General features: G+C 54.4%; 1 protein-coding gene across 3 annotated transcripts; it reads left to right on the top strand.

The window, feature by feature from the left end:
• The first annotated feature begins 1,530 nt into the window (after positions 1–1,530).
• Positions 1,531–24,168, top strand: LOC105464328 (BCL2 interacting killer). Of its 3 annotated transcripts, none has more exons than XM_071080695.1 (4): positions 1,531–1,640; positions 18,135–18,300; positions 22,195–22,293; positions 22,973–24,168. In XM_071080695.1, the coding sequence occupies exons 2-4, from the start codon at positions 18,140–18,142 to the stop codon at positions 23,241–23,243; spliced, it is 531 nt and encodes a 176-aa protein (XP_070936796.1). In that variant the 5' UTR covers positions 1,531–1,640; positions 18,135–18,139; the 3' UTR covers positions 23,244–24,168. The 3 variants fall into 3 exon arrangements, with proteins under 3 accessions (XP_070936796.1, XP_024643282.1, XP_011710425.1); XM_011712123.3 differs by lacking the exon at positions 1,531–1,640 and having other exon boundaries at positions 14,363–18,300; positions 22,973–23,102; positions 23,668–24,168; XM_024787514.2 differs by lacking the exon at positions 1,531–1,640 and having other exon boundaries at positions 14,358–18,300.
• Positions 24,169–24,500: the final 332 nt, after the last annotated feature.

Below are 24,500 nucleotides of genomic sequence, written 5' to 3' on the forward strand. Positions count from 1 at the left end.
TGGGAGGCCAAGGCCGGTGGATTACCCGAGGTCAGGAGTTCCAGACCAGCATGGCCAACATGGCAAAACCCTTTCTCTACTAAAAATACAAAAATTAGCCGGGCATGGTGGCTCATGCCTGTAATCCCAGCTGCTAGGGGGTGTTAAGGCAGGAGGATTGCTTGAACCTGGGAGACGGAGGTTGCAGTGAGCCGAGATTGTGCTACTGCACTCCAGCCTGGGCAACAGGGTGATATTCCATCTCAAAAAACAAACCAACCAACAACAACAACAACAACAACAAACTACAAAAGCAAAGAAGGTCCAAGGCCCAGAAGGAGGGAGGGGCTCTGAAGACTTTATCAGGCTTTACCTCCTCTGGTCCTCCCAACAGCCCAGCTCTTGGTAGGTGCTGTTGTCCATTTCACAGATGAGAACACTGAGGGGGAAGTAATTACCCTACAGGTGGGAAGAACAGAGTGAGGGTACCCAACAGGTAGCAAACGACAGAGCTGGGGGAGGGGAGCCCCTGCCCCTGCCCTGCCCCTCCCCCTGCCCCTCCCCTGCCCCTCCCCTGCCCCTCCCCTGCCCCTCCCCTGCCCCTCCCCTGCCCCTCCCCTGCCCCTCCCCTACCCCTCCCCTACCCCTCCCCTACCCCTCCCCTACCCCTCCCCTAATCTCTGAGGGGATCAAGACAGAGGTAAACAAGCTTTGCTGTGCGCAGGACAATTGTTACTTTGTTATTCCAAGAGCGCTCTGCCTTCTCCCACCCCCAATATACCCCAGTGCCGCTGTTAGGCACTACTCATCCCCGCGGGGCAGGCTGCCACCAGCCCACCCCGCCTGGAACCTTCCTGATTTCTCTGTCCCTCTCGGGGGCTTTGGGGTCCTTCTCACCAGGTCTGCACGTGGGCCCCCTGCCCCCAATCCCTCCCGTTCCGACCTGCCTCTCGCGGACCCGGAGCCCCGACGGGAGGGAGAAGGCAGGGGGTGGGTGCTGCAGCTGGAAGGCTGCGGACGGGCGGCAATGGAGGGGCAGTCCCCCTGGCTTCGGGTATGGAGCACTGGATGCTGCTGCTACCCAAGTGTGAACCTCGGTTTTCATATTCGTGAAATAGGCTTAAAAACACCTAAGTCCCGAAGCTGCCAGCCTAAGGAGCACGTTTTTGAACGCTGGCTTCACGCTGTCATTTAGCAAGTCATTTCGTCCTCTTGGAGCCTCGGTGGGTAAAATGATCGTGAAAAAAAGCACCGAGGAGTACTTTGAGCTCGAAGGGAGGCCATCTGTGTAAAGGGCTTGGATTATACACCCAGATTCTGTCAATGGATCGATCTCGACTGCACGCCCGTGCTGGGCGCAGGGGAAACAGCGACGCACGGGACAAAACAAGCTTGCAGAACCGCAGGGGGCAGAGAGGCTGTAAACAAGCCAACCGGCTGCACTTGTAGCGGTTCTGTTGCCAATGCCATTCAGACCCCAGTCCGGGATTCCGCGCTCGGGGTGCGAGAGGCCGCTCCCGGGGCGGGGCGGGACCCGGGCGGGGCGGGCGGGGCGGGCGGGGCGGGGCGCCCGGACCTATTAGGTCCCGCGCCGGCAGCCGGGCAGTAGACACGAAGCTTCTCCGGTGGCTCACAGACGCTGCCAGCATCGCTGCCGCCAGGTGAGTGCCCCTGACCCTGCTGCCGCCCGCCGCTCCACCCAGCTCGAGCCCGGCGGTTAGCGCCCAGGCCGCGGCCCGGGTGCCGAGCGGCTGGAAGTGTGGGGACCCGTGCCCAGGTTTTTCCGCCCCAGCAAGTCGCTGGCGAGTCCCTTGTGGGGCGACGTCTCGGGACTCCGGCTCCGAAACATCCCCTTTCTGCCCAGAGCTCCAGGTCCCCGACGGCCGATCGTGCCAGGCGCGGCCCCTGCGGGCCTCAGTCTCCGCGCCTGTGCAATGGGGTGGTTCCTCTGCGTCTCACCGCTATGGCCGGACGCTCCATCGCCCTCGCACCATCCTCGAGGGCGGCTTCCGGGCACCGGACTCCGATCTCTGGGGTCGTGCGGACCCGGCCAGAGCGCAGCGCGGCACCGCCAGCCCACGGCCGCTGCCGCACAGCCCCGGTGCCCTTAAAAGAGGGAAGATGGCGTCGTGCCCGGTGCTGCTGGGACCGGCTCCCAGAGGCGCTGTGCACCTAAGGGCCGAGGAAATGCTTCGTAACGGGACGCCCAGAAAGTCCGGAACAGGAACGTGCACCCGGAGCGGCGCGCAGCCGCCCTCCCACACCTGCCCATGCGCCCTGCACAGGTGCGCCCCGGACTGGTCGCGGGGACTAGAGCCCGGCTGGGGCCTGCGACCTTGTTAGGTAAATTGGGGGTGCGCCCCTGCGGGTGACCCGAGAGGGGTCCCCCCGCCTGCGGGGCGCGGTCACGACAAGGCTTGTGGGGTTCGGAGCTGGTCGTCGTCTGGGCTCTGGCCTCCTAAATGCGATCGCTTTCAAGCCCCTTCATTGTCAGTTTTGCCAGAATGAGCCACTCGTGGGGTAGGACGTGGTTGTTGATGTTGTTGTTGCTCTTACTACTGTAACATTTTTGTTGCTGTTTTAACGCAGTGTTTACTGTGGCCTGGGAGCCCGAGCTTCCCAGGGAGGTTGGTGTCTGCCTCATGTCCCCACATTAGGAGGGGCAGAGTCTGGTGGGCACTAGCGCCGGGAAGTTATTAACATCTGTCCGTCCTTGGGAGCAGGAGGCCTCGTTTTCCAGGTGGAGAAACAAGAGATTTCAGTCACAGGAGGCACAGAAATGCCAGGGTTGTCTAGCTGGAAGCCAAGGACCCTTTATGGAACCCAAGCCAAAACCTCTTTACACTCTCCAGCCCTGTGGCCTCCGAAGGGCTATTCCATCTCTCTGAACCTCAGTTCCTTCTGTTCATTCTGCAAAATGTATTTCTGAGGTTTCTGCCCAGATGAAGAAAGCCCGACTCAAGTTAGTAGCCTCCGTGTAGTTAAGACTTACCCTGATTTCTACTTAATTTGGGCATGTCTTTGGAATAAGTTCTCAGAAATGGCAGAGTCTGGGTGTTTGTTTGTTTTGTTTTGTTTTGTTTTTTGAAACAAGAGCTTTGCTTTTGTTGCCCAGGCTGGAGTGCAGGGGCGTGATCTCGGCTCACTGCAACCTCCACTTCCTGGGTTCAAGCCATTCTCCTGCCTTAGCCTCCCTAGTAGCTGGGATTACAGGCGCCCACCACGACACCCAGCTAATTTTTTGTATTTTTAGTAGAGACGGGATTTCACCATGTTGGCCAAGGTAGTCTCGAACTCCTCCTGACCTCAGGCGATCCACCCGCCTCAGCCTCCCAAAGTGCTGGGATTACAGATGTGGCCCCATGCCCGGCCCTTTTATTATTATTACTATTATTATTATTATTATCATTATTGTCTTAAGGATATTAAGACTAAAATTCTCACACATTTGACACGTGCCTGTAATCCTAGCACTTTGGGAGGCTGAGGCAGGAGGATTGCTTGAGCTCAGTAGATTGAGACCAGACTGGGTAACATGGTGAAACCCTGTCTCTACCAAAAAAAGCAAAAAATTAACTGGGCATGGTGGCATGTGCCTCTGTTCCTAGCTACCCAGGAGGCTGAGTTCAGAGGACTACCTGAGCTTGGAGGGGTTAAGGCTGCAGTGAGCCCTGATCACACCACTGCACTCTAGCCGGGGAGACAGAGTGAGACCCTGTCTCAAAAAAAGGAGCATTAGGCTGGGCATGGTGGCTGACATCTGTAATCCTAGCACTTTGGGAGGCCGAGGGAGATGGATCACCTGAGGTCAGGAGTTGTGCAACTAGCCTGGCCAACATGGCAAAATCAGTCTGTTTTAAAAATGCAAAAATTAGCCAGGCGTGTTGGAGTATGCCTGTAATCCCAGCTACTTGGGAGACTGAGGCAGGAGAACTGCTTGACCCTGGGAGGCGGAGGTTGCACTGAGCTGAGATCATACCACTGCACTCCAGCCTGGGCCACAGAGTGAGACTCTCTGTCAAAGGAAAAAAAAAGCATCAAATGGTAGATCCCCAGTGTCTGTTACAGCTCAGGTACTCTATGGCTAGATAGAGGGGCTGCATACATGTTAGTTATTGTAAGTTTTTTTTTTATTTGAGACGGAGTTTCACTCTTGTTGCCCAGGCTGGAGTGCAATGGCTGGGAATACATGCGTGAGCCACCTCGCCTGGCTCAAGTTTCTTACACATTTGACTTGCCTGTAATCACAGCACTTTGGGAGGCCAAGGCGGGAGGATTGCTTGAACCCAGGAGGTGGAGATTGCAGTGAGCAGAGATGGCACCACCCACTGCACTCAGCCTGGGCTAACATGAGACTCCATCTCAGAAAAAAAAAAAAAATGACATCTTGTGCCACAGAGCTGCAAAGAAACTAGAGACTAAGAACAGTGTACTTTTTTTTTTTTTTTACCCAATTTCTGATCCCGTCTCAAATAAACGGAAGGAGGTAATTGAGGAAGGGCTTGATTGGCCAGTGAGTCTTGAAGCTGACACCACTGCTGGTGGTATTTTTGCCTCTCCCTGGAAAGCATCCTGTTTTTAGTGAACATATTAAATGTGTAGACAATTGATGGCTTTTTCTTCCCCTGCTGCAGACTTGGTGGATCCCATGAGATTTTGACTGCCGTCTGTGCTCAGAACAGTTTGAGCAGTACGGAGGAAGTCTCCGCACCAGTCTTTTTTTTTTTTTTTTTTTTTTTTTTTGAGACGGAGTCTCGCTCTGTCACCCAGGCTGGAGTGCAGTGGCGCAATCTGGGCTCACTGCAAGCTCCGCCTCCCGGGTTCACGCCATTCTCCTGCCTCAGCCTCCCGAGTAGCTGGGACTACAGGCGCCCGCCCCTGCGCCCGGCTAATTTTTTCTATTTTTAGTAGAGACGGGGTTTCACCATGGTCTCGATCTCCTGACCTTGTGATCCGCCCACCTCGGCCTCCCAAAGTGCTGGGATTACAGGCGTGAGCCACCACGCCCGGCCTCCGCACCAGTCTTACTGTTGCTGGTCACCAGGAAGCCAGCAGTGTGTCTGAACTGGACACATGTGATCACTTCCTAGCCTCCCTTTGTCCTGCCACTGGTTGGTTGGGGCTGGTCCCTGGTAGAAACATAGAATGTGAGCAAATCAGTGGCCGGCCCCTAAGTTCCTTGTTGGCCCTGAGGCAGGCAGGAGAGGGGCGGGCACAAAGGGCAGCTGATTTTCCTAGTGTCAATATTAGGATGTGACAATACAAAACACCACTGGGCCTCGCCAGGCCCTGCGTAGTAAACCTGTTTTTCTGGGGGTGGGAGAGAACTTGGCACCTAGTTACCCAGACTGAAAAGCCGTGCAGCAAACAGAGAAAAGCTCACTTGTTTATTTGAGTGAGGGTCCCTGTCGTTTTGGATATTTAAGATCAAGTATTCTTGACCCCCCCCCCCACCTCCCCAAGATGGCGTCTCGCTCTGTCGCCCAGGCTGGAGTGCAGTGGCGTGATCTCGGCTCACTGCAACCTCTGACTCCCGGGTTCAGGTGATCCTCCTGCCTCAGCCTCCTGAGTAGCTGGGATTACAGGCACGTGCCACCATGGCAGGCTAATTTTTGTATTTTTAATAGAGATGGGGTTTCACAGTGTTGGCCAGGTTGGTCTCGAACTTCTGACCTTGTGATCTGCATGTATACCCTGCATGCAGCGTTTCACCTCCTTCTCAGGGCTACATCTGCCCATGGGGCTCTCCCTCCTGTCCTTTAACAGAAGGTGATACTGTCTAGTCCAGGGTCTCCCAGCCAGGAACAGCCTGCCGTCGTGAGCCGAGCGCTTGATTAACCCCTTTCCTCATCCTCAGGATTTTGCAGTGAACTCTCAAGCCTTTCTCTGGCTGTCCGCATCCTCTCACCTGCTTTCACTGGGTCCTTGCTCTGTGCTGGGGCCGTGCAGGTTCCCGGCCGGCTGGGTCAGACACACAGGTAAACATTTAATGAGACTTTGATGGGCTGAGTGCCCAATCCAGGTCTGTTTACCCAAGGTGCTGGGACAACACAGATGAGGAGCAGTTAATTCTGTCCGGGGGAGGGTGGGGAGGAAGTGACTTGCGCCTGAGCCCCAAGGAATGAGAGAGTCCCCTGTGCCTGCCTGGGGAATGATGGTAGCAGAGGGGGGATGTAAAGGAGGAGTTGGGGTGCAAAAGGGCTGGGGCGCAAGTTCATAGGGGAGACCCAAACACCGTGAAGCGGAGCCCAGGGGCGGCACCTGCCTCTCAAGCCTCAGGGTCCGGCCCAGGGTGAACAGTCTTCATATTCTTCAGCCTCAGCATTTCAGAACTTGTTTTCTTTATTTTATTGTTTTTGAGATGGTGCCTTGCTCCCGTCGTGCAGGCTGCAGTGCAGTGGCGTGATCTCGGCTCACTGCAACCTCCACCTCCTGGGTTCAAGTGATTCTCCTTCCTCAGCCTCCCTAGTAGCTGGGATTACAGGCACACGCCACCACGCCTGACTAATTTTTGTATTTTTAGTAGAGATGAGGTTTCGCCATATTGGCCAAGATGGTTGCGAACTCCTGACCTCAGCCTCCCAAAGTGCTAGGATTACAGGCGTGAGCCACCGTGCCTGGCCTAATTTTTATTTTTGAGTGAGTCTTGCTCTGTCTCCCAGGTTGGAGTGCAGTGGCACGATCCCGGCTCACTGCAAACTCTGCCTCTCAGGTTTAAGTGATTCTCCTGCCTTAGTCTCCTGAGTAGCTGGGACTACAGGTGCCTGCCACCAGCCACCACGCCTGGCTAACTTTTGTATTTTTAGTGGAGACATTGTTTCACCATGTTGACCAGGGGGGTCTTGAACTCCTGACCTTAGTTGATCCATCTGCCTTGGCCTCCCAAAGTGCTGGGATTAGAGGAGGGAGCCACCGCACCCCAGCCCAGAACTTGTTTTAAATATGAACTTTTGAAACTTAACAACTGTAGACCCAGGTGGTGGCTTGGCATTCTCTGCTTCCTTCATGGTGATAAAAAGGCACAGGCTTCCCCTTTTTGGGGTCATTTCAAAATCAGTCAAGAGAATTATTAGTCTGTTACACTTCCTCTACGGTTAGGATTATTTTTATAGGTGTTCGAACAGGAAAGGACATAGATTAAAATCTCTCTCCCCTGACTTTTTGATACAGGGTCTCACTCTGTCGCCCAGGCTGGAGTGCAGTGGCGCAATCACAGCTCACTGCAGCCTCAACCTCCTGGGCTCAAATGATCCTCTCACCTTGTCCTCTTAAAGTGCTGGGAGCCTCCAAAAGGCTGAGCTGTGAGGTTGGGTAGGTTACATGTATTAAATGCATTTTTTTTTTTTTTTTTGAGACGGAGTCTCGCTCTGTTGCCCAGGCTGGAGTGCAGTGGCCGGATCTCGGCTCACTGCAAGCTCTGCCTCCCGGGTTCACGCCATTCTCCTGCCTCAGCCTCCCCAGTAGCTGGGACTACAGGCGCCCGCCACCTCGCCCGGCTAGTTTTTTGTATTTTTTAGTAGAGACGGGGTTTCACCGTGTCAGCCAGGATGGTCTCGATCTCCTGACCTCGTGATCCGCCCGCCTCGGCCTCCCAAAGTGCTGGGATTACAGGCTTGAGCCACCGCACCCGGTCGCTTTTTTTTTTTTTTTTTTTGGAGACAGTTTTGTTCTTGTCACCCAGGCTAAAGTATAATGGCACAATCTCGGCTCACTACAACCTCTGCCTCCCAGGTTCAAGCGATTCTTCTGCCTCAGCCTCCCAAGTAGCTGGGATTACAGGCGCCCGCCACCACAGCCAGCTATTTTTGTATTTTTAGTAGAGATGGGGTTTCTTTTTTTTTTTTTTTTTTTTTTTTGAGACGGAGTCTCGCTCTGTCACCCAGGCTGGAGTGCAGTGGCCGGATCTCAGCTCACTGCAAGCTCCGCCTCCCGGGTTCACGCCATTCTCCTGCCTCAGCCTCCCAAGTAGCTGGGACTACAGGCGCCCGCCACCTCGCCCGGCTAAGTTTTTTTTTTGTATTTTTAGTAGAGACGGGGTTTCACTATGTTAGCCAGGATGGTCTCGATCTCCTGACCTCGTGATCCGCCCGTCTCGGCCTCCCAATGAGATGGGGTTTCACCATGTTGGCCAGGCTGGTCTCGAACTCCTGACCTTGGATGATCCACCCGCTTGGCTTCCCAAAGTGCTGGGATTACAGGTGTGAGCCACCGTGCCTGGCCTTAAATGCATTTTGGAGTGAGCCATCACACCTGGCTTCCCCTAACTCTAGTCTTAGAAATGAAGAATTAGGGGCCCAGAGAGGCTAAGGAATTCTTCCAAAGCCCCATGGCCAACGTGGCCCAGGCCCAGGGGTTCAGCAGCCAAGTGCCCCTTGTCAGAGCCAGGCTCCCCAAGAGCCCTGACTCTGTCTGGGGCCGTACCAGATGGGGTGGGGTGTGCGTGGGAGGGAGTGGGGTTTGCTTTCTTGATAAGAGAGAAACTGACATGAAACCAAACATCTGGACCATCTCTACAGTATGCCAGGCAAAACGGGAACAGGCCTTTTTTTCACTCGGCACATCTGCATCCCTGTGCAGGGCCCTGAGGGGCCACTGGGTGGGGGAAGCATGATCTGAAAGTAGGCCCCGTGTCCTGCCTCTGGGTGATGCCTTGTTTCCGAAGGGTTTCAGGGTTTTGTTTTGTTTTTGTTTTTGAGGTGCAGTCTCACTCTATTTCCCAGGCTGGAGTGCAGTGGTGCCATCTCGGCTGACTGCAGCCTCCGCCTCCCGGGTTCCAGCGATTCTCCCACCTCAGCCTCCAGAGTAACTAGGATTACAGGCGCTTGCCACCACGCCCGGCTAATTTTTTGTATTTTTAGTAGAGATGGGGTTTCACCATGTTAGCCAGGCTGGTCTCGAACTCCTGACCTGAAGTGATCCGCCCACCTCGACCTCCCAAAGTGCTGGGATTACAGGCGTGAGCCACCGCGCCCAGCCAAGCGTTTCAGGGTTTGAAGTCTCATGTAGGCCTCAGTGTCACTCCTGTGGTTGTCCCTGCGAGTGCATCAGAGAGGTGCCATGACCAGGATCACATGGTCCCTCTCAGTGGGGGTTGGGGTAAGGGATAGTATGTTTAATTATGTAAGTAATTACAGACTCATTGTCAAGTTCAAAGTAATGGATACAAGCTAGGTCTGCTAGTTGAAGTGGCCTGTGATCCCAGCACTTTGGGAGGCCGAGGTGGGTGGATCACCTGAGGTTGGGAGTTTGAGACCAGCCTGAGCAACACGATGAAACCCCATCTTTACTAAAAATACAAAATTAGCCAGGTGTGGTGGCGCCTGCCTGTAATCCCAGGTACTTGGCAGTTGAGGTGGAAGGATCACCTGAGCCCAGGGAGGTGGAGACTGCAGTGAGCCATGTTCATGCCACCACACTCCAGCCTAGGTGACAGAGAGACCCTGTCCCAAAATGATAATTCTCCATATTGGGCCTCCCACAGGGGGATCTTGGGGGGGCTGCAGCTCAGGGTGACTCCCATCTTGTCACTAGCCAGGTGACCCCTTCATTCTGGAGCCTGAGCTCCCAAAGCCCCAGGTGGGGGTGCCCTTTCAGATGCCCCTTTTCAATTTCAAAGGCTCTGATTCTAGATCTTGTAGCCGGATGCGGCCCTGGCACCCGGCTTCAGTTTCCACTGTGAAGGACGGAGGTCTCCCAGGCCCAGCCCAGGCGGCCAAGCCCATCCTGGAATCAGAACACACTGAGCACATTGTGTAGGGTGGCACCTTTTTATCCAAGTTACTAGCTACACATCAGTGTTTAAAGAGAAAAAAGTGACCTTTCATTTTTTTTTTTTTCTTGAAACTTGAGGAAACAAGATACATTCTACTGATTTTTTTTTTAGAACTAAATGCATGTCTGCAGCGCGGTACAGGGTGTCTTTTTTCATGCTATGTGGGGAAAGTGTGCTGCTTTTTGGAGATGGACTGGAATGTCTGGTTTCTGTCCCTGGGCCCAGCGGCTACGCCTGTTTTCTGTAGAAGGTGCCGTAGTGAGACCCAGGGCCACTCCTTCCTATCACTGTCACAAGGTTGTGATAGTGTATACTTTGAGCTAAAGGGCTCTTTGCGAGCCTCCAAAAAATAACAACTCATATTTATTGAGCATTCACTCATGAGTACTCTACCTGATTTAGCTCATTTAATCTTCACAGCAACCCCAGGAGGTAGATTTTACTGAGGAGGAAACTGAGACGCAGAGAAGCTAGCTGCTTCCCCAAGAGTAGCCCATGTATGAGTGAAGCTGTGCAGGCTGGCCCCAGAGCCCAAGCCCCTACCCCTGCTGTGCTGACGTTTCAGGGATGACTGTGTCAAGGGCCCCGATCCCCTTTACTCTACTGGCAGGAAAGGAGAGAGTGCTTCCCTTACACTGTCACCCTTACGACTTTTTTTTTTTTTGAGATGGAGTCTCACTCTGTCGCCCAGGCTGGAGTGCAGTGGTGATCTCGGCTCACTGCAGCCCCCGCCTCCCGGGTTCAAACAATTCTCCTGCCTCAGCCTCCCGAGTAGCTGGGACTACGGGTGCATGCTGCCACGCCCGGCTCTTTTTTTGTATTTTTTTAGTAGAGACGGGGTTTCACCATGTTAGCCAGGATGGTGTCAATGTCCTGACCTCGTGATCTGCCCACCTTGGCCTCCCAAAGTGCTGGGATTACAGGCGTGAACCACTGTGCCCAGCCTCTTACAACTTTACTGTACAGATGTCCCCCAACTTTGATTTGATTCGGTTGAGGATTCTTCACTGTAGAGTAGTGCAAGCATGGCACACAATCGGTTGAAACCACGCTTTGAATACCCACCTGCACATCCATATTCTGCTCTTCACTGTCAGAGACGGAGGCTGCAGTGAGCTGAGATCGCGCCACTGCACTCCAGCCTGGGCGACCGAGCGAGGCTCCCTCTTGAAGAAATAAAAAAAAAAGGAAATTCCTTTCTTTCTTCCCTCTCCCCTTTGGTGCTCCTCCCCTCTCCTCCCTTCTCTAAATCTCCCTGCCTTCCCTTTTTCCTAGCTAATTCTCCATCACTTATGGGAAGCGAATCGACCCACCCTCCCAAACTGAGCAGTTTTGGACCCGTGCAAGTTCCTAACAGCAGGCTCTGGAGCCTGGGCTTCCCCAGTCAGGTGGTGAGGGAGTCATGATGTAGGGCATTGTGTACTTTGAGCTTCTTGAAATATAGCCTGGGCAATGTAAAACCCAAAATATTAGCCGGGAGTGGTGGCATGCGCCTGCAGTCCTAGCTACTTGGGAGACTGATGTGGGAGGATCACCTGAGCCTGGGAGGTGGAGACTGCTGTGAGCCATGACCTTGCCACTGTACTCCAGGCTGAGTGACAAAGCAAGACTCTGTCTCAAAAAAAAAAGAAAAAGAAAAAATATACCTTGAAGAAAAACATCAAACAGCTCCATTTCATGTGTGTGTGTATATATATATATATATTTTTTTTTTTTTTTTTTTTTTTTTTTGAGATGGAGTTTTTTGCTGTTGTCGCCCAGGTTGGAGTGTAATGGTGCGGTCTCGGCTCACTGCAAACTCCTCCTCCCAGGTTTAAGCGATGTTCCTGCCTCAGCTGCCCGAGTAGCTGGATTACAGGCGCGCACCCCACACCTGGCTAATTTTTTTTGAAACGGGGTAGAGACGGGGTTTCACCATGTTAGTCAGGCTGGTCTTGAACTCCTGACCTCGTGATCTGCCCGCCTTGGCCTCCCAAAGTGCTGGGATTATAGGCATGAGCCGCGGCGCCTGGCCCATTTCATGTATTTTTAAAATTTTTATTGTCAAGTTATTTTTAGAGGGGGGGGTCTCGCCATATTGGCCAGGCTGGTCTTGAACTGGGCTCGTGCGACCTGCCCGCCTCAGCCTCCTGAAGGGCTGTGATGACAGCACAGCGGTGTCTGCAGATCTCTGGCTTCAATTTTTCAGGGCTGCCAGGTCCACGCAGGGGTGTATGTGGGATGCATCCCTAGAAATCAAAGGTCATGTGCGTGTGTGACTGGTGGATGCTGATTGTCACACTACCCTCCAGAAAGGCAGCAACATGTACAGTCCACTGTGGCGTCCTGAGCTGTGAGTGGCCTCTGATCTCCTCCCTTCTAAGGCTGTTGATTGTGTTAACCAGCTTTTATGGAGCCCCTGCTAGGTGGCGGGAAATGGGCAGTAGCGTATCTTTTCATCCTATCAGCAGCCCTGGAGGCCCCGCTGTTTCTGCAAGGCTCAGAGGTGAGCTGGTTGTTCTGCCTCACACAGCAGGGGCTGAGCAGGGGGTGGAACTGAGGTCCAGCCTGGCTGCAGGCTCAGGGCATTTCCTGCTGGGTTGCACTGGAGTTGTGTGTGCTCTAAGGGCTTTGCGTCACCCCACCCTCATGGTCCAGGGCCAGGCTGTGACTGGGAGGGTTGCAGGTGGAAGACTAGACCAGGGTTTTCTAGCTGGGCCCACTCAGCCGGCCCTCCCTGTGACCCCAGCGTGGCCCCTGACCCTCTTGGTTTCCCTGCCTGTGAAACGGGAAGTGTCAGATCTCACCTGCCTGGCTTTGACAGGACTGGGTGAGATCATGAGAGTCTGAGGGTCCCTACCGGGAGTTCGACCCCACCCTCAGGTCCAGCCCTACCCACCTCTGCCCCCAACCCCTGCCCTGACACTCCTGCAGCCTCAGCCCTTGAACACCTGCTGAGGACTGTGCAGGACACATCTCTGCTTGCTCGTGCTTCTGGGCAACCCGGGAGGGGCTTGGGAGGTAGATGGCGTTTCCCCATCTTCCAGATGAGCCACGGGCGAGCTGTGGAGTGCAGAGCTGTTCACCAAATGCAGGCTGCTCTGCCCAGAACCTGCCCTCCCTCCCACTCTGAGCCCTGCAGGTACCTCAAGGCCGTGGGTGTGGCGCGCTCTTCTGCACACGAGATTTGCATCCTAACCTCTTAGGGTAAAACAGGGCTTCTGACTGGCGCCTGGTGTTTCCACTGTGAATGTGTAGGAGGCAAAGTGTGGGCTGTAGCCTGGGTGGGGACACACGGCTAGGTGTGTCTTCCTTCACCAAAGAAGGGTTTCAACTACTCATTTGCAAGTTTGCTGGAAAAAAAAGATAATAAAAATCAGTCCAGTTTCCTGGATCTGCAGCTGCAGTGACCTCACAGGGGGCCCTCTGGGAATAGATTGCCTCCATGTCTTCAGTCAACAAACGTATGTCTGCTCTATGCCAGGCCTTGGGCTGAGAACCAGAAACTGGTAAGAGCAGCAGCTCCCCTCTTAGGGGTTTACTCTGTGCCGGATCATTTCATCCCCACAATAGTCCTGTGCAATAGGTGTTACTAGTATCTCCATTCTAATTTTTTTTTTTTTTTTCCTGAGATGGAGTCTTGCCCTGTTGCCCAGCCTGGAGTGCAGTGACGCAATCTTAGCTCACTGCAACTTCCACCTCCCGGGTTCAAGCAGTTCTCCTGTCTCAGCCTCCCGAGTAGCTGGGATTACAGGTGCCCGCCACCATGCCCAGCTAATTTTTGTAGTTTTAGCAGAGACGGGGTTTCACAATGTTGACCAGACTGGTCTTGAACTCCTAACCTCATGATCTGCCCGCCTTGGCCTCCCAAAGTGCTGGGACTACAGGCAGAGCCATCTTTATTTTAGAATTAAGGAAACAGAGGTCAGCTAACTTGCCCAGGGACACCCAACAGCCCAGTTGCAGAGCCCACACTCCAGCCCGCCACAGGTACGAAACTGAGCAGCAGCTAGTGTGGTCAGCTGGAGCCAGAGGGGAGCAGAGACACGCAGACTCTGAGGGTCCAATAAGGTGATGCCTGAATCGGCCAGGCTCATACTCATAATCTCCGTACTTTGGCAGGCCCAGGTGGGAGTTGAAGCCAGGAGTTCCGAGACAAGCCTGGGCAACGAAGCAAGACCCTATCTCTACAACAATTATATAAAAATTAGCCATGTGCATGGTACATACCTGTCCAGTTACCCTGGAGGCTGAGGTGGGAGGATTGCCTGAGCCCAGGAGTTTGAGGCTTTGGTGAGCCATGATCAGGCCACCACACTCCAGCCTGGGCAAAAGAGTGAGACCCTATATGTGAAAAAAATAATAATAAAATTTAATTTTTATAAAAGGGCCAATAGGCATAGGCATGGGCCAGTCTGAGGTTGGCTGGTGAGCTCTGCACATTTGAAGACTTGGAGGCATGGCAGGACCAGGCACCATCCGTGGAAAGCATACTTATCTTGAGTGTGGTTAGGGCGGGAACCAAGATTGGGGTGGCAGGGCCACAGGGGGAGGGCCTGTTAGTGGATGTGGCACAACCCCCCCAGTTTTTTTTTTTTTTTTTTGAGACAAGTCTCGCTCTGTTGCCCAGGCTGGAGTGCAATGTCGCGATCTCGGCTCACTGCAACTTTCACCTTCCAGATTGAAGTGATTCTCCTGCCTCAGCCTCCCGAGTAGCTGGGATTACAGGCGAGCACCACCACACCCGGCTAATTTTTGTATTTTTAGTGGAGATGGCGTTTCACCACGTTAGGCAGGCTAGTCTCAAACTCCTAAGCTCAGGTGATCCACCTGCCTCCACCTCTCAAAGTGCTGGGATTACAGGCGTGAGCTGCACCGACCAGGCCAGGTCTAGGGAGCCGAACAGAGCAGTGACAGGGTCGGGGTTGAGGCTGCCACCTTGAGATTAGGTTGGAGAGAGCTCCACTGAAGGCTGGAGACCAGTAAGGCATTCAGCGCAGGTGCCAGGTAAGAGCTGATCAGGAATGGGCCTCCCTTGGGCTGGTGGGGTGGCCAGGAGAGACCACAGCTGTAAGGACCCTCCTGGGCAGGCCCCCCACCCTCCAATCCCTGGCTCAACCCTGAGTTTTCCCATGCAGATCTGGGCCCCAAGGCCAGCCTTGGCCCGGTTGGTGATGGGATCTTCGCCATTCATATCAAGCCAATCTTGGGGCCTGGGCCTAGAGGCTGGAGGTTAAAGGCTCAGATTAGGTCACTTCTTTGATGTGGTAGAGGGTAATGGGTATTTAATGAGTTAATCCAAAGTGCTGTAATCCCAGTACTTTGGGAGGCTGAGGCGGGCGGATCACTTGAGGTCAGGAGTTGAGACCAGCCTGGCCAACATGTCGAAACCCCGTCTGTACTAAAAATAGAAAAACTAGCGTGGCGTGGTGGCGCGCGCCTGTAATCCCAGGTACTTGGGAGTCTGAGGCAGAGAATCACTTGAACCTGGGAGGTGGAGGTTGCAGCTGAGCTGAGATAGCACCGTTGCACTCCAGCCTGGACAACAGAGTGAGACTGTCTCAAAAAACAAACAAACAAACAAAAAAACCCACTACCACCAACAAAAACACAATAGATGGGGAAACCAAGGCTGGGGCAGGAAGGATTGGGTTAGGGTATTAATCTAAGGTGAGACGTGGTCCTGGGTCTACTCAGATGGGGAGGTTGGCGGGGTGGGGAGCTTGAAAGGGTCTTGAAGGCAGAGCGTGGGTGACTGACTCCTCAGGTAGGCCCGGCCTGCTCTCTGCTGTAGACCATGGACAGCGTAGCCCACTCTGGTGGCTGGGGGCTTCTTCCTATCTGGCGCCTGAGGATTCTGGGAATGCCTGCTGGGTAAGGGGGCTGTTGGGACAGTGGCTCAAGTCAAGGCTCCGTGCAGCTCACAGCGCAGCTCAACAGTGAGCTGAGGTTCCACTGTCGTTCTCACTTTGCGGGGCGTGGAGGTACCGGGGTCTCCACGGGAGCACAGAGCAGGAGACTGCCTTTTCGAGGGGTAGGGAAAGGGGGGAAAAGCAAACAAGGGCTGGAGCTGCTTTCCTAGGGAAATGCCATTTGCATAGACACCCAAGGCAGCCGGAAGTTCTGGACACAGTTCTTTTAATGCCACCTTAACACGCACAGTGCTGGCAGTCTATACAATGTAAAACATCCCATCTGTGAAATTTTATTTTTTCTTCTTGAGTCAGAATCTAGCTCTGCCTCCCAGATTCAAGTTGGGATTCCAGGCATGCGCCACCACACCTGGCTCATTTTGTATTTTTATTAGAGGCGGGGTTTTACCATGTTGGCCAGGCTGGTCTCAAACTCCTGACCTCAGGTGACCCACCCACCTCAGCCTCTCAAAGTGCTGGGATTACAGGCGTGAGCCACCGCAACCAGCCCATCCATCTCCCTTGAATACTGAAAGCAAGTTGTGATCACATACTTGTGCCTAGGCCTGTGGGAGGGCGGCCCTGTGGGTCCTGCCTGCTGTCAGTTCTCCCTCGTGTGGGGGGCAGGGAGACTTGGAGCTCTGTCCCTTGTTGGCTCAGTCATGAACTTCTCTAAGCCTCAGTGTCCTGTGTGAACAAACAGTTCAGTGAGATAGTGGGAGGGCAGAGTGTTCTATCAGCAGGCATGGGGAATTGAAAATTAAGAACACCCAGGGTATTATGGTAAGAAAATAATGAGTTGAAGCATAAAGGTAATGGTTAGTGCCAGCTTCCTCCCAGCGTGCCAGGCCCTGTTCAAAGTACATGAAGGAGTTCCTTATTTCATCTTCCCAATAGCCCAGGGCAGGGCTCTCAGACCATGAAACCCATTTCACAGATGAAGAAACTGACACACTGGTGCTAACTGCCAGAGCTGGGCTTTGAACTAGGCCATTAGATTCCCATGCCACAGTCATCGTCATTATCATCGTCTAGATCGAAGACTGTTTGGTACACTGTGGGGTAAATGTGGGGTACATGATAGTGAATCGGGTCGCAGAACCCTTCTCTGCCATCAGGATGAAACATTTATTGACGTGGGAATTCGCAGTGATCACAGTTAGGAAGGCCTTTGGTGGCAAAGAACAAGAAACTCAATGAATGGCGATGAGGACACATTTGGGTTCATTTTTCTTACAAACAGTTGGAGGAGGCAGCTCGGCAACACCCTGAGGCCTGGGCGCTCTGCCTCCCCACTCTGCTCTTGCTGGCCAGCCGCTGCAGCTCCATCTTTGAAGGGGCTGCCCTGGCTGTGTCAGCTCCCTGGCATCCAACTCCTGCCTCCAGCCTCTGAGCCCTCATTGACCAGAACTGGGTTACACGGTTGCCACCAGCTGCAAGGGATGCTGGGAAGCTGAGGGAGAGGAGGGCCGCGGTTGGCTTAGATGAATGACGATGCAGGACCACCCCGAAGAAAACTGGGGTTCTATCAGCAAGGAGCCAGGTGGAATGGATATTGGAGAGGTAAATAGCGTTTGCCAGTAAAGAAGACTGTAAAACACTGTGTATGGGGTGATCCCATTTGTGAAGAAGGATGTGTGATGCGCACACATGTTTAGGAAAAACACTAGAAGAATTAGCGATGGTCTCACTGGGAATGGGGATTGTGATACGTTTTTCTCAGGCTGCTTCTCTGCCTGTCTTCTCAAGAGAAATAGCAGACACCAAAGAACAGGTGTGGCCTTCTGTTAAGTGGTGCAGAGGAACTGCCTTGCCTGTGCAGCCTCCCTCCATCCCCTGTGCTGACAGCAGGTACCTGGGTTTTCTTGAGGTCTGGTGTCAGAGAACTTCTAATATTTATTTATACTCTGATGTTGTTTCACAAAGAAGAAAAAGGCTGGGCACGGTTAGTTCACGTCTGTAATCCCAGCACTTTGGGAGGCCGAGGTGGGTTGCATCACTTTGAGGTCAGGGGTTCAAGACCAGCCTGGCCAACATGGTGAAACCCCCGTCTTTACTAAAAACACAAAATAATTAGCCAGGCGTAGTGGTGCATGCCTATAGTCCCAGCTACGCAGGAGGCTGAGGCAGGAGAATCGCTTGAACCCAGGAGGCAGAGGTTGCAGTGAGCCAAGATTGTGTCACTGCGCTCCAGCCTGGGGGACAGAGCAAGGCTCAGTATCCAAAAACAAAGAAAGAAAGAAAGGGCCCTTATGAATCATCTTCAAGTCCCTCCCTTCCAAGAACAGAGATGCTGGGCGATTTGCCCAGAGGCACACAGCATGTAGCGGGATTCATGCCTGCAGGAGCTGGGGCTGGGTGATATTGTCAGCTTTAGCGGATCAAAAGAGCGGGTGAGTAGGGCTATGCAATCTGGCGGTTACCCTGTGAGAGAGCCCCCAGACTGCTCAGTTCTGAGGGGTCCAGCCATATGCTGTCTTTTTGCCCCAAAGGAGAAATGTCTGGAGTAAGACCCATCTCCAGAGACACCTTGATGGAGACCCTCCTGTATGAGCAGCTCCTGGAACCCCTAACCATGGAGGTTCTTGGTGTCACTGACCCTGAAGAGGACCTGGACCCTATGGAGGACTTCGATCCTTTGGAGTGTATAGAGGACAGGTAGGTCCCCATGGCCTGCCCCACCCCATGCCTGAGAGTGACTTCAGGGCGGGTGCCGGATGAGCAGAGCTTCTGTGACTGGGGGAGCACTGCAGACGCCCCCCAGGCTGGGCCCCTGAAAGGAAGATTCCCCAGATGTGGGCATGGAGGCTTCTGCCCTGGGATTGGCTTCGCTTTGCTGTCCCCTCTCCCCTGACACCAGCTCACAGACCCCTGGACAGCCACCATGTTCACAGTCCCAAGATGGACCTGGGGCCACTGGCTGTCAAAATGGCACAGTGTTTGGGCCTCAGGGAGCTAGACAGGCCAGGCCCTTATTGACCTGCTGAGTATATCAAGGCCTCTTGAAGGAGGTGGCTCTGTTGCCAGAAAGGGGACCCGATCCAGATCCCAAAAGAGGGTTCTTGGATCTCAAGCAAGAAAGAATTTGGGCCACACGCAGTGGCTCGCACCTGTAATCCCAGCACTTTGGGAGGCTGAGGCAGGTGAATCACTTGAGGTCAGGAGTTCTAGACCAGCCTGGTCAACATGGCAAAACCCCATCTCTACTTAAAATACAAAAAGTAGCTGGGGCTGGGCGTGGTGGCTCACACCTATAATCCCAGCAGTTTGGGAGGCCGAGTCGGACGGATCACGAGATCAGGAGATCGAGACCATCCTGGCTAACATGGTGAAACCCTGTCTCTACTAAAAAATAGAAACAATTAGCCGGGCGTGGTGGCGGGCGCCTGTAGTCCCAGCTACTGGGGAGGCTGAGGCAGGAGAATGGCGTGAACCTGGGAGGCGGAGCTTGCAGTGAGCCGAGATTGTACCAATGCACCTCCAGCCTGGGCAGCAGAGCGAGACTGCATCTCAAAAAAAAAAAAAAAAAAAAGTAGCTTGGCCTGGTGGCACATGTCTGTAGTCCCAGCTAGTCGGGAGGCTGAGGCAGGAGAATATCTTGAACCCAGGAGGCAGAGGTTGCAGTGACCCAAGATTGCACCAATGTACTCCAGCCTGGACAACAGAGTGAGACTCCATCTCAAAAAAAGAAAAGCTGCTCTATAGGTAGAGCAGGTGCATGTGCTGCTCGACTGAATATGCTTATAGTTGTTTATTGATTATATGCTAAACAAGGGGTGGATTATTCAGGAGTTTCCGGGTAAGGGGTGGGCAGTTCCCGGAACTGAGGATTCCTCCTCCTTTTAGACCACAGAGGGCAACTTCCTGACGTTGCCGTGGCATTTGTAAACTCGTGGCACTGGTGGGAGTGACTCCTAGCATGCTAATAGAGTTGGTGCACAGTGAATAGCGAGGATGACTGGAGGTCACTTTTGTGGCCATCTTGGCTTTGGTGGACTTTGGCTGGCATCTTTGCTGAATCCTGTTTCATCAGCAGGGTCTTTGTAACCTGTATCTTATGCTGACTTCCTATCTCATCCTGTGACTGTGACTTAGAATTCCTAGCCTCCTGGGAATGCAACCCAGTAGGTCTCAGCCTTTTGTTACCCAGCCACTATTCAAGATGGAGCTGCTCTGGTTCAGTTGCCTGTGACAGCTCTCATTTTAGAAAACCAGAACCGGGCTGGGCGCTATGGCTGATGCCTGTAATCCCAGCACTTTGGGAGGCTGAGGTGGGTGGATCACCTGAGGTTGGGAGTTCGAGACCAGCCTGACCAACATGGTGAAATCCCATCTCTACTAAAAATACAAAAATTACCCGGGTATGGGGGTCGGGGAGGGGGGCGGGCGCCAATAGTCCCAGCTACTTAGGAGGCTGAGGCAGGAAAGTCACTTGAACCCGGGAGGCAGAGGTTGTACTGAGCCCTGAGATTGCACCACCGCACTCCAGCCTGGACAACAGAGTGAGACTCCATCTCACAAAGAGAGAAGGAGAAAAGAAAGAGAAAGAAAAGAGAAAGAAAACCAGAACCTATGGAAGAGGCTGAGGAGGCCATGCAGTTCCTGGCCCCAGTTTCAAAGAATTACTGAGGCATGAAGGGATCTTCCTAGGACTGACAAGGCCCCTGGAGGCAAAAGGATTTGCCTGGGGTTTCAGGGGCCAAGGTCCAGTAGGACCTGACCCTTGCACTCTGCCAGCTGCTCCCAGCTATGTCCAGGCACACCCGGCCTTCCCAGCGGCAGGAAGGACACGCACTTCTTTTTTTGAGACGGAGTCTCTGTCACCCAGGCTGGAGTGCAGTGGCATGATCTCTGCTCGCCACAAGCTCCGCCTCTCTGGTTCACGCCATTCTCCTGCCTCAGCCTCCTGAGTAGCCGGGACTACAGGTGCCCACCACTACATCCGGCTAATTTTTTGTACTTTTAGTAGAGATGGGGTTTCATCATGTTAGCCAGATGGTCTCGATCTCCTGACCTCGTGATCTGCCTGCCTCGGCCTCCCAAAAGGTGCCGGGATTACAGGCGTGAGCCACCACACCCGGCCGCCCGGCTAATTTTTATTTGGTATTTTTAGTAGAGACGGGGTTTCACCATGTTGGCCAGGCTGGTCTTGAACTCCTGACCTCAGGCAATCCACTCACCTTGGCCCCACAAAGTGTTGGGATTACAGGCGTGAGCCACCACGCCCGGCCAAGACTGGCACTTTCATTCTTCCCCTGGTACAGATGAGGGATGTGAAGGCCCAGGAGCAGCTGACCTCAGTAGTTTCTACCCTGAGCCTGGAAGAGAATGATCAGGCCTGACCTGAGCTGTTGCTTTCTGCTGGGGAATCCTGGCTCTGATGTGGCGCTTCCCACAGGCCAGGGACCAGCTCCAGGTTCCACAGGATTCTTTTCTGCTGTCAGCCTCAGGATTTTTAGTCATTAAGGTCCTGGACACAGGGATTGGGCTGGCTGGGATTTTAGAACTGGAGGGACTTGTCCATTAATGGACAAGGATGGATGGACAGTGTTTTCCATCCTGGGGCAGTGTTTGCCTGAGGTTCCCCAGGGTGACAGGAGGTAGGACCAGAGCCCCCAACCCTGATTGCCAGCCCACCCCTGTACACCTCCCACCTGCATCCCCTTCAAGTAGGGAGCGTAGGCCCAGGGCATTAGCAGGTCAGGTGGGTGGGGCCAGGGCCCTGGCCCGGCCTCAGCTCAGGGCCCCTAGGAGTCCCACCTCCCTGGGAATTCCTCCGCTGTAGTCACTGGGATGGAATGCACACAGGTCCCTGGTGGAGGTCCAGACCAGCAAGCTGGGAGGGTGGGGAGTGTCTCAGTCTTTGTGTGGGAGTGGATGTGGATAGAGTGTAGGATCAAGGATGTGGCTTAGTTGGGGGGGCCACCAGGGGCTTCTTAGTCCCCCCATTCTGAGAGTGGTGGTGCCAACAAGGCTGGTTTCAGGATTGGGAACCAGGACACAGGTCTTAGAGCCCCCTCACCTCCCACAAAGGAAGGTAAGCTGCAACCCCTGTGGGAAGCCAGCCTCAGCCATCCAGGGCGCTCAGCACTCCCCAGACCTGCCTGTTCCCCTTGTCCACCGTTTCCACCAAAGCCCACAGGTGGGCCTGCCCCAGGATTCTTCAGGGAAGTTCAGAGACCGAGTTCTGGATGTTCAGGCATCCCTGGGTGCACAGGCAGGCTGCCTCAGGAGACTCACCTGCTGCTGACGCTAGTGGGCAGTCACGGGCACAAGAAGGCCTGGGACTCACCACGCAGGCAGTGCTGCTCCCTGGTGTCTCTGGCACCTCTGGGGCCACCCACGGATGGGACCTCGCGGGTATCTCTGAATCCAAGTGGGAGCTGGAGGAGGGATGCAGGGAGGCCCGCTCAATGCCTGCCCCGAATCTGACACCATCTTTTATCCTCTGGGCCACTCCCAGCCACACACAATCCATTGGCTGGGTGGGTCCAGGTACATGTGGCTTCCACAGCACAGCCACACCCCGACTCCTATGTGTGCTCCCTGCAGTGACATGTTGGCCCTGCGGCTGGCCTGCATCGGGGACGAGATGGATGTGAGCCTCAGGGCCCCGCGCCTGGCCCAGCTCTCTGAGGTGGCCATGCACAGGTAACCGGCCTGAGCCCTGCCCAGGCCTCTATACCTGGGGAGGGGCCCTGGGCGGTGGGTAAAGGCCCTGAGTGCAGCATAGGGCTGGGCCCTGAGGAAGCCCTGTGGGGAATGTATCCTGACACTCTGGGGCTGTACTGAAACCCTTTGCTGCTTCCTGCACCTCCCTGGGAGCCCCCAGCTCCTGGCACTGGCCCCCTGCCACCTGTCCCTGGCATTCCTGGGCAACAGACAAAGCAGAGCCCAGGGCCCTTCTCTCGCCATCCTCATCAAGCCCAGATGGTACATTTCCACCATGGTCTTTAAAGGAGGTGCAACGTAAGCTCGGATCCTAGACCCTGAGGGCTGGGCCTCTCAGCTAGTCTCTGGTGGGGGAACAGAGTGGGCAGTGGCTTGCCAGGGCCCTGTAGAATGGGGGTTTATTTTCTATGTGGCCAGCTCCGGAAGACAGGGCCACTGGCAGGCGGCTTGCTGGGGAAGGAAGCAGGAAATCAGAATGAATTTCACCACAAACAGGCCCCTGCAGGTGAAGGTGCCCATGGAAAGGGCCCCGCGTGGCTGTGGGGTGGGAGGGCACAGGCCCCTGCTCCCCACAGCTGTGATGGTGTCATCTAAGTACAGGCTGTCCCTACCTGTTCCTGCAGTAATGGCTTTGTCCCCCCATCCTCTTTGTCTGTAGCCTGGGTCTGGCTTTCATCTACGACCAGATGGACGACATCAGGGATGTTCTTAGAAGTTTCATGGATGGTTTCACCACCCTTAGGGAGAACATAATGAGGTTCTGGAGATCCCCGAATCCCAGGTCCTGGGTAAGAGCCTTAGAGATTCCTGACCCTGATTTGCTCTGCAGCCAGTGGGGGCTGTCAGAGCTGCTCCTCAGGGCGCCACAGTCCCCATCACTCCCTGTCATCTGCTGTGTCATCATTGTCCACATCCGCCTGGTCCCATAGGCTTCTGAGTTTGGGATTCCTGGTTATGAGTGCACAAACCAGTGCGTGGTCCTGGGTCTCCCTCTGGCCCGAGAGCCTTCACCTGGCAGACAGGATTCTCGTCTCCTCGCCAGGGCAGAGGCCTCCCTGAGCAGCCGTCCTGGCAGCCTGGTGCCACTCTGCACTGCCCACCACCAGGGCAGCTAACCGCCCTGACCTGTGTCCACCCTTTGCCTGTGTCCCACAGACTGGCAGCCGCTGGCCTCTTTGGCCATGTCCTCAGGGCCACTTTCCCCCTCTCCTGAACTCCTTCCTTCTCTGGTTCCCTCGAGCTGCTTCCCAGTCCCCACCTCCCTGGGCTTCCCCTTGGAACTCTGCTGTCACCCCGTCTGGCCTCATTGCTGGGGCCTGCTCCGAGCCTGACTCCTCTGTTTTGCTCCCGCAGGTGTCCCGTGAACAGGTGCTGCTGGTGCTGCTGCTGCTGCTGGCACTGCTGCTGGCGCTGCTCAGCGGGGGCCTGCACCTGCTGCTCAAGTGAGGCCCCAGCGGCTCAGGGCAGGGCTGGCCCCACCCCTGTGACCACTGCCCTGGAGGTGGCGGCCTGCTGCTGTTGTCTTTTTAACTGTTTTCTCATTATGCCTTTTTATATTTAAACTCTGAGATAGTGCTGGAACACTGCTGAGGTTTTATACTCAGGTTTTTTGTGTTTTTTTAAATTCCAGTTTTCGTTTTTTCTAAGAGATGAATTCCTATGGCTCCGAACTTGTTGCCGGTTAACTGTGGCTCGTGCCCAGGAAGAGCCATTCACTCCTGCCCCCGCCCACACGGCAGTTAGCAGGGGGAGTGCTGGCCACACCCCTGTGTGATGTGTGATGCCCTTGGCAAAGAATCTACCGGAATAGATTCCAAGGAGCAGGAGTGCTCAATAAAATGTTGGTTTCCAACAGACTCTGGTCCTCTCTGGGGGTTGGCAGTACCTGCACAGGCTTCCTCTTGCCCCAGGGAGGCGCACCATGTTGGTGGGGAGGGCAGGGCCTGTGTGTTCCTAATCAGATCCTTCCCTGCAGCCGGGGACCACAAATGCCGTCTTGGTTTGGCCCGACGGTTTGCCTTCTCCCTTGTCCTGGTCTGTGGCGTAAAATCCACTGTTAGGGGTTATTTCCTTTGGGCTTTCAGTTCCTGTTTAGGGGATGCCTGTCTCTCCCTGCACAGACTTCCCGCCAGAAGGACGCAGCCGTGGCTGTTCTACCAGAACAGAGCCCCTCACTCTCTGGCACA

The sequence above is a fragment of the Macaca nemestrina genome, chromosome 15, assembly GCF_043159975.1.
Source record: "Macaca nemestrina isolate mMacNem1 chromosome 15, mMacNem.hap1, whole genome shotgun sequence".
Classification (NCBI taxonomy): Eukaryota; Metazoa; Chordata; class Mammalia; order Primates; family Cercopithecidae; genus Macaca; species Macaca nemestrina.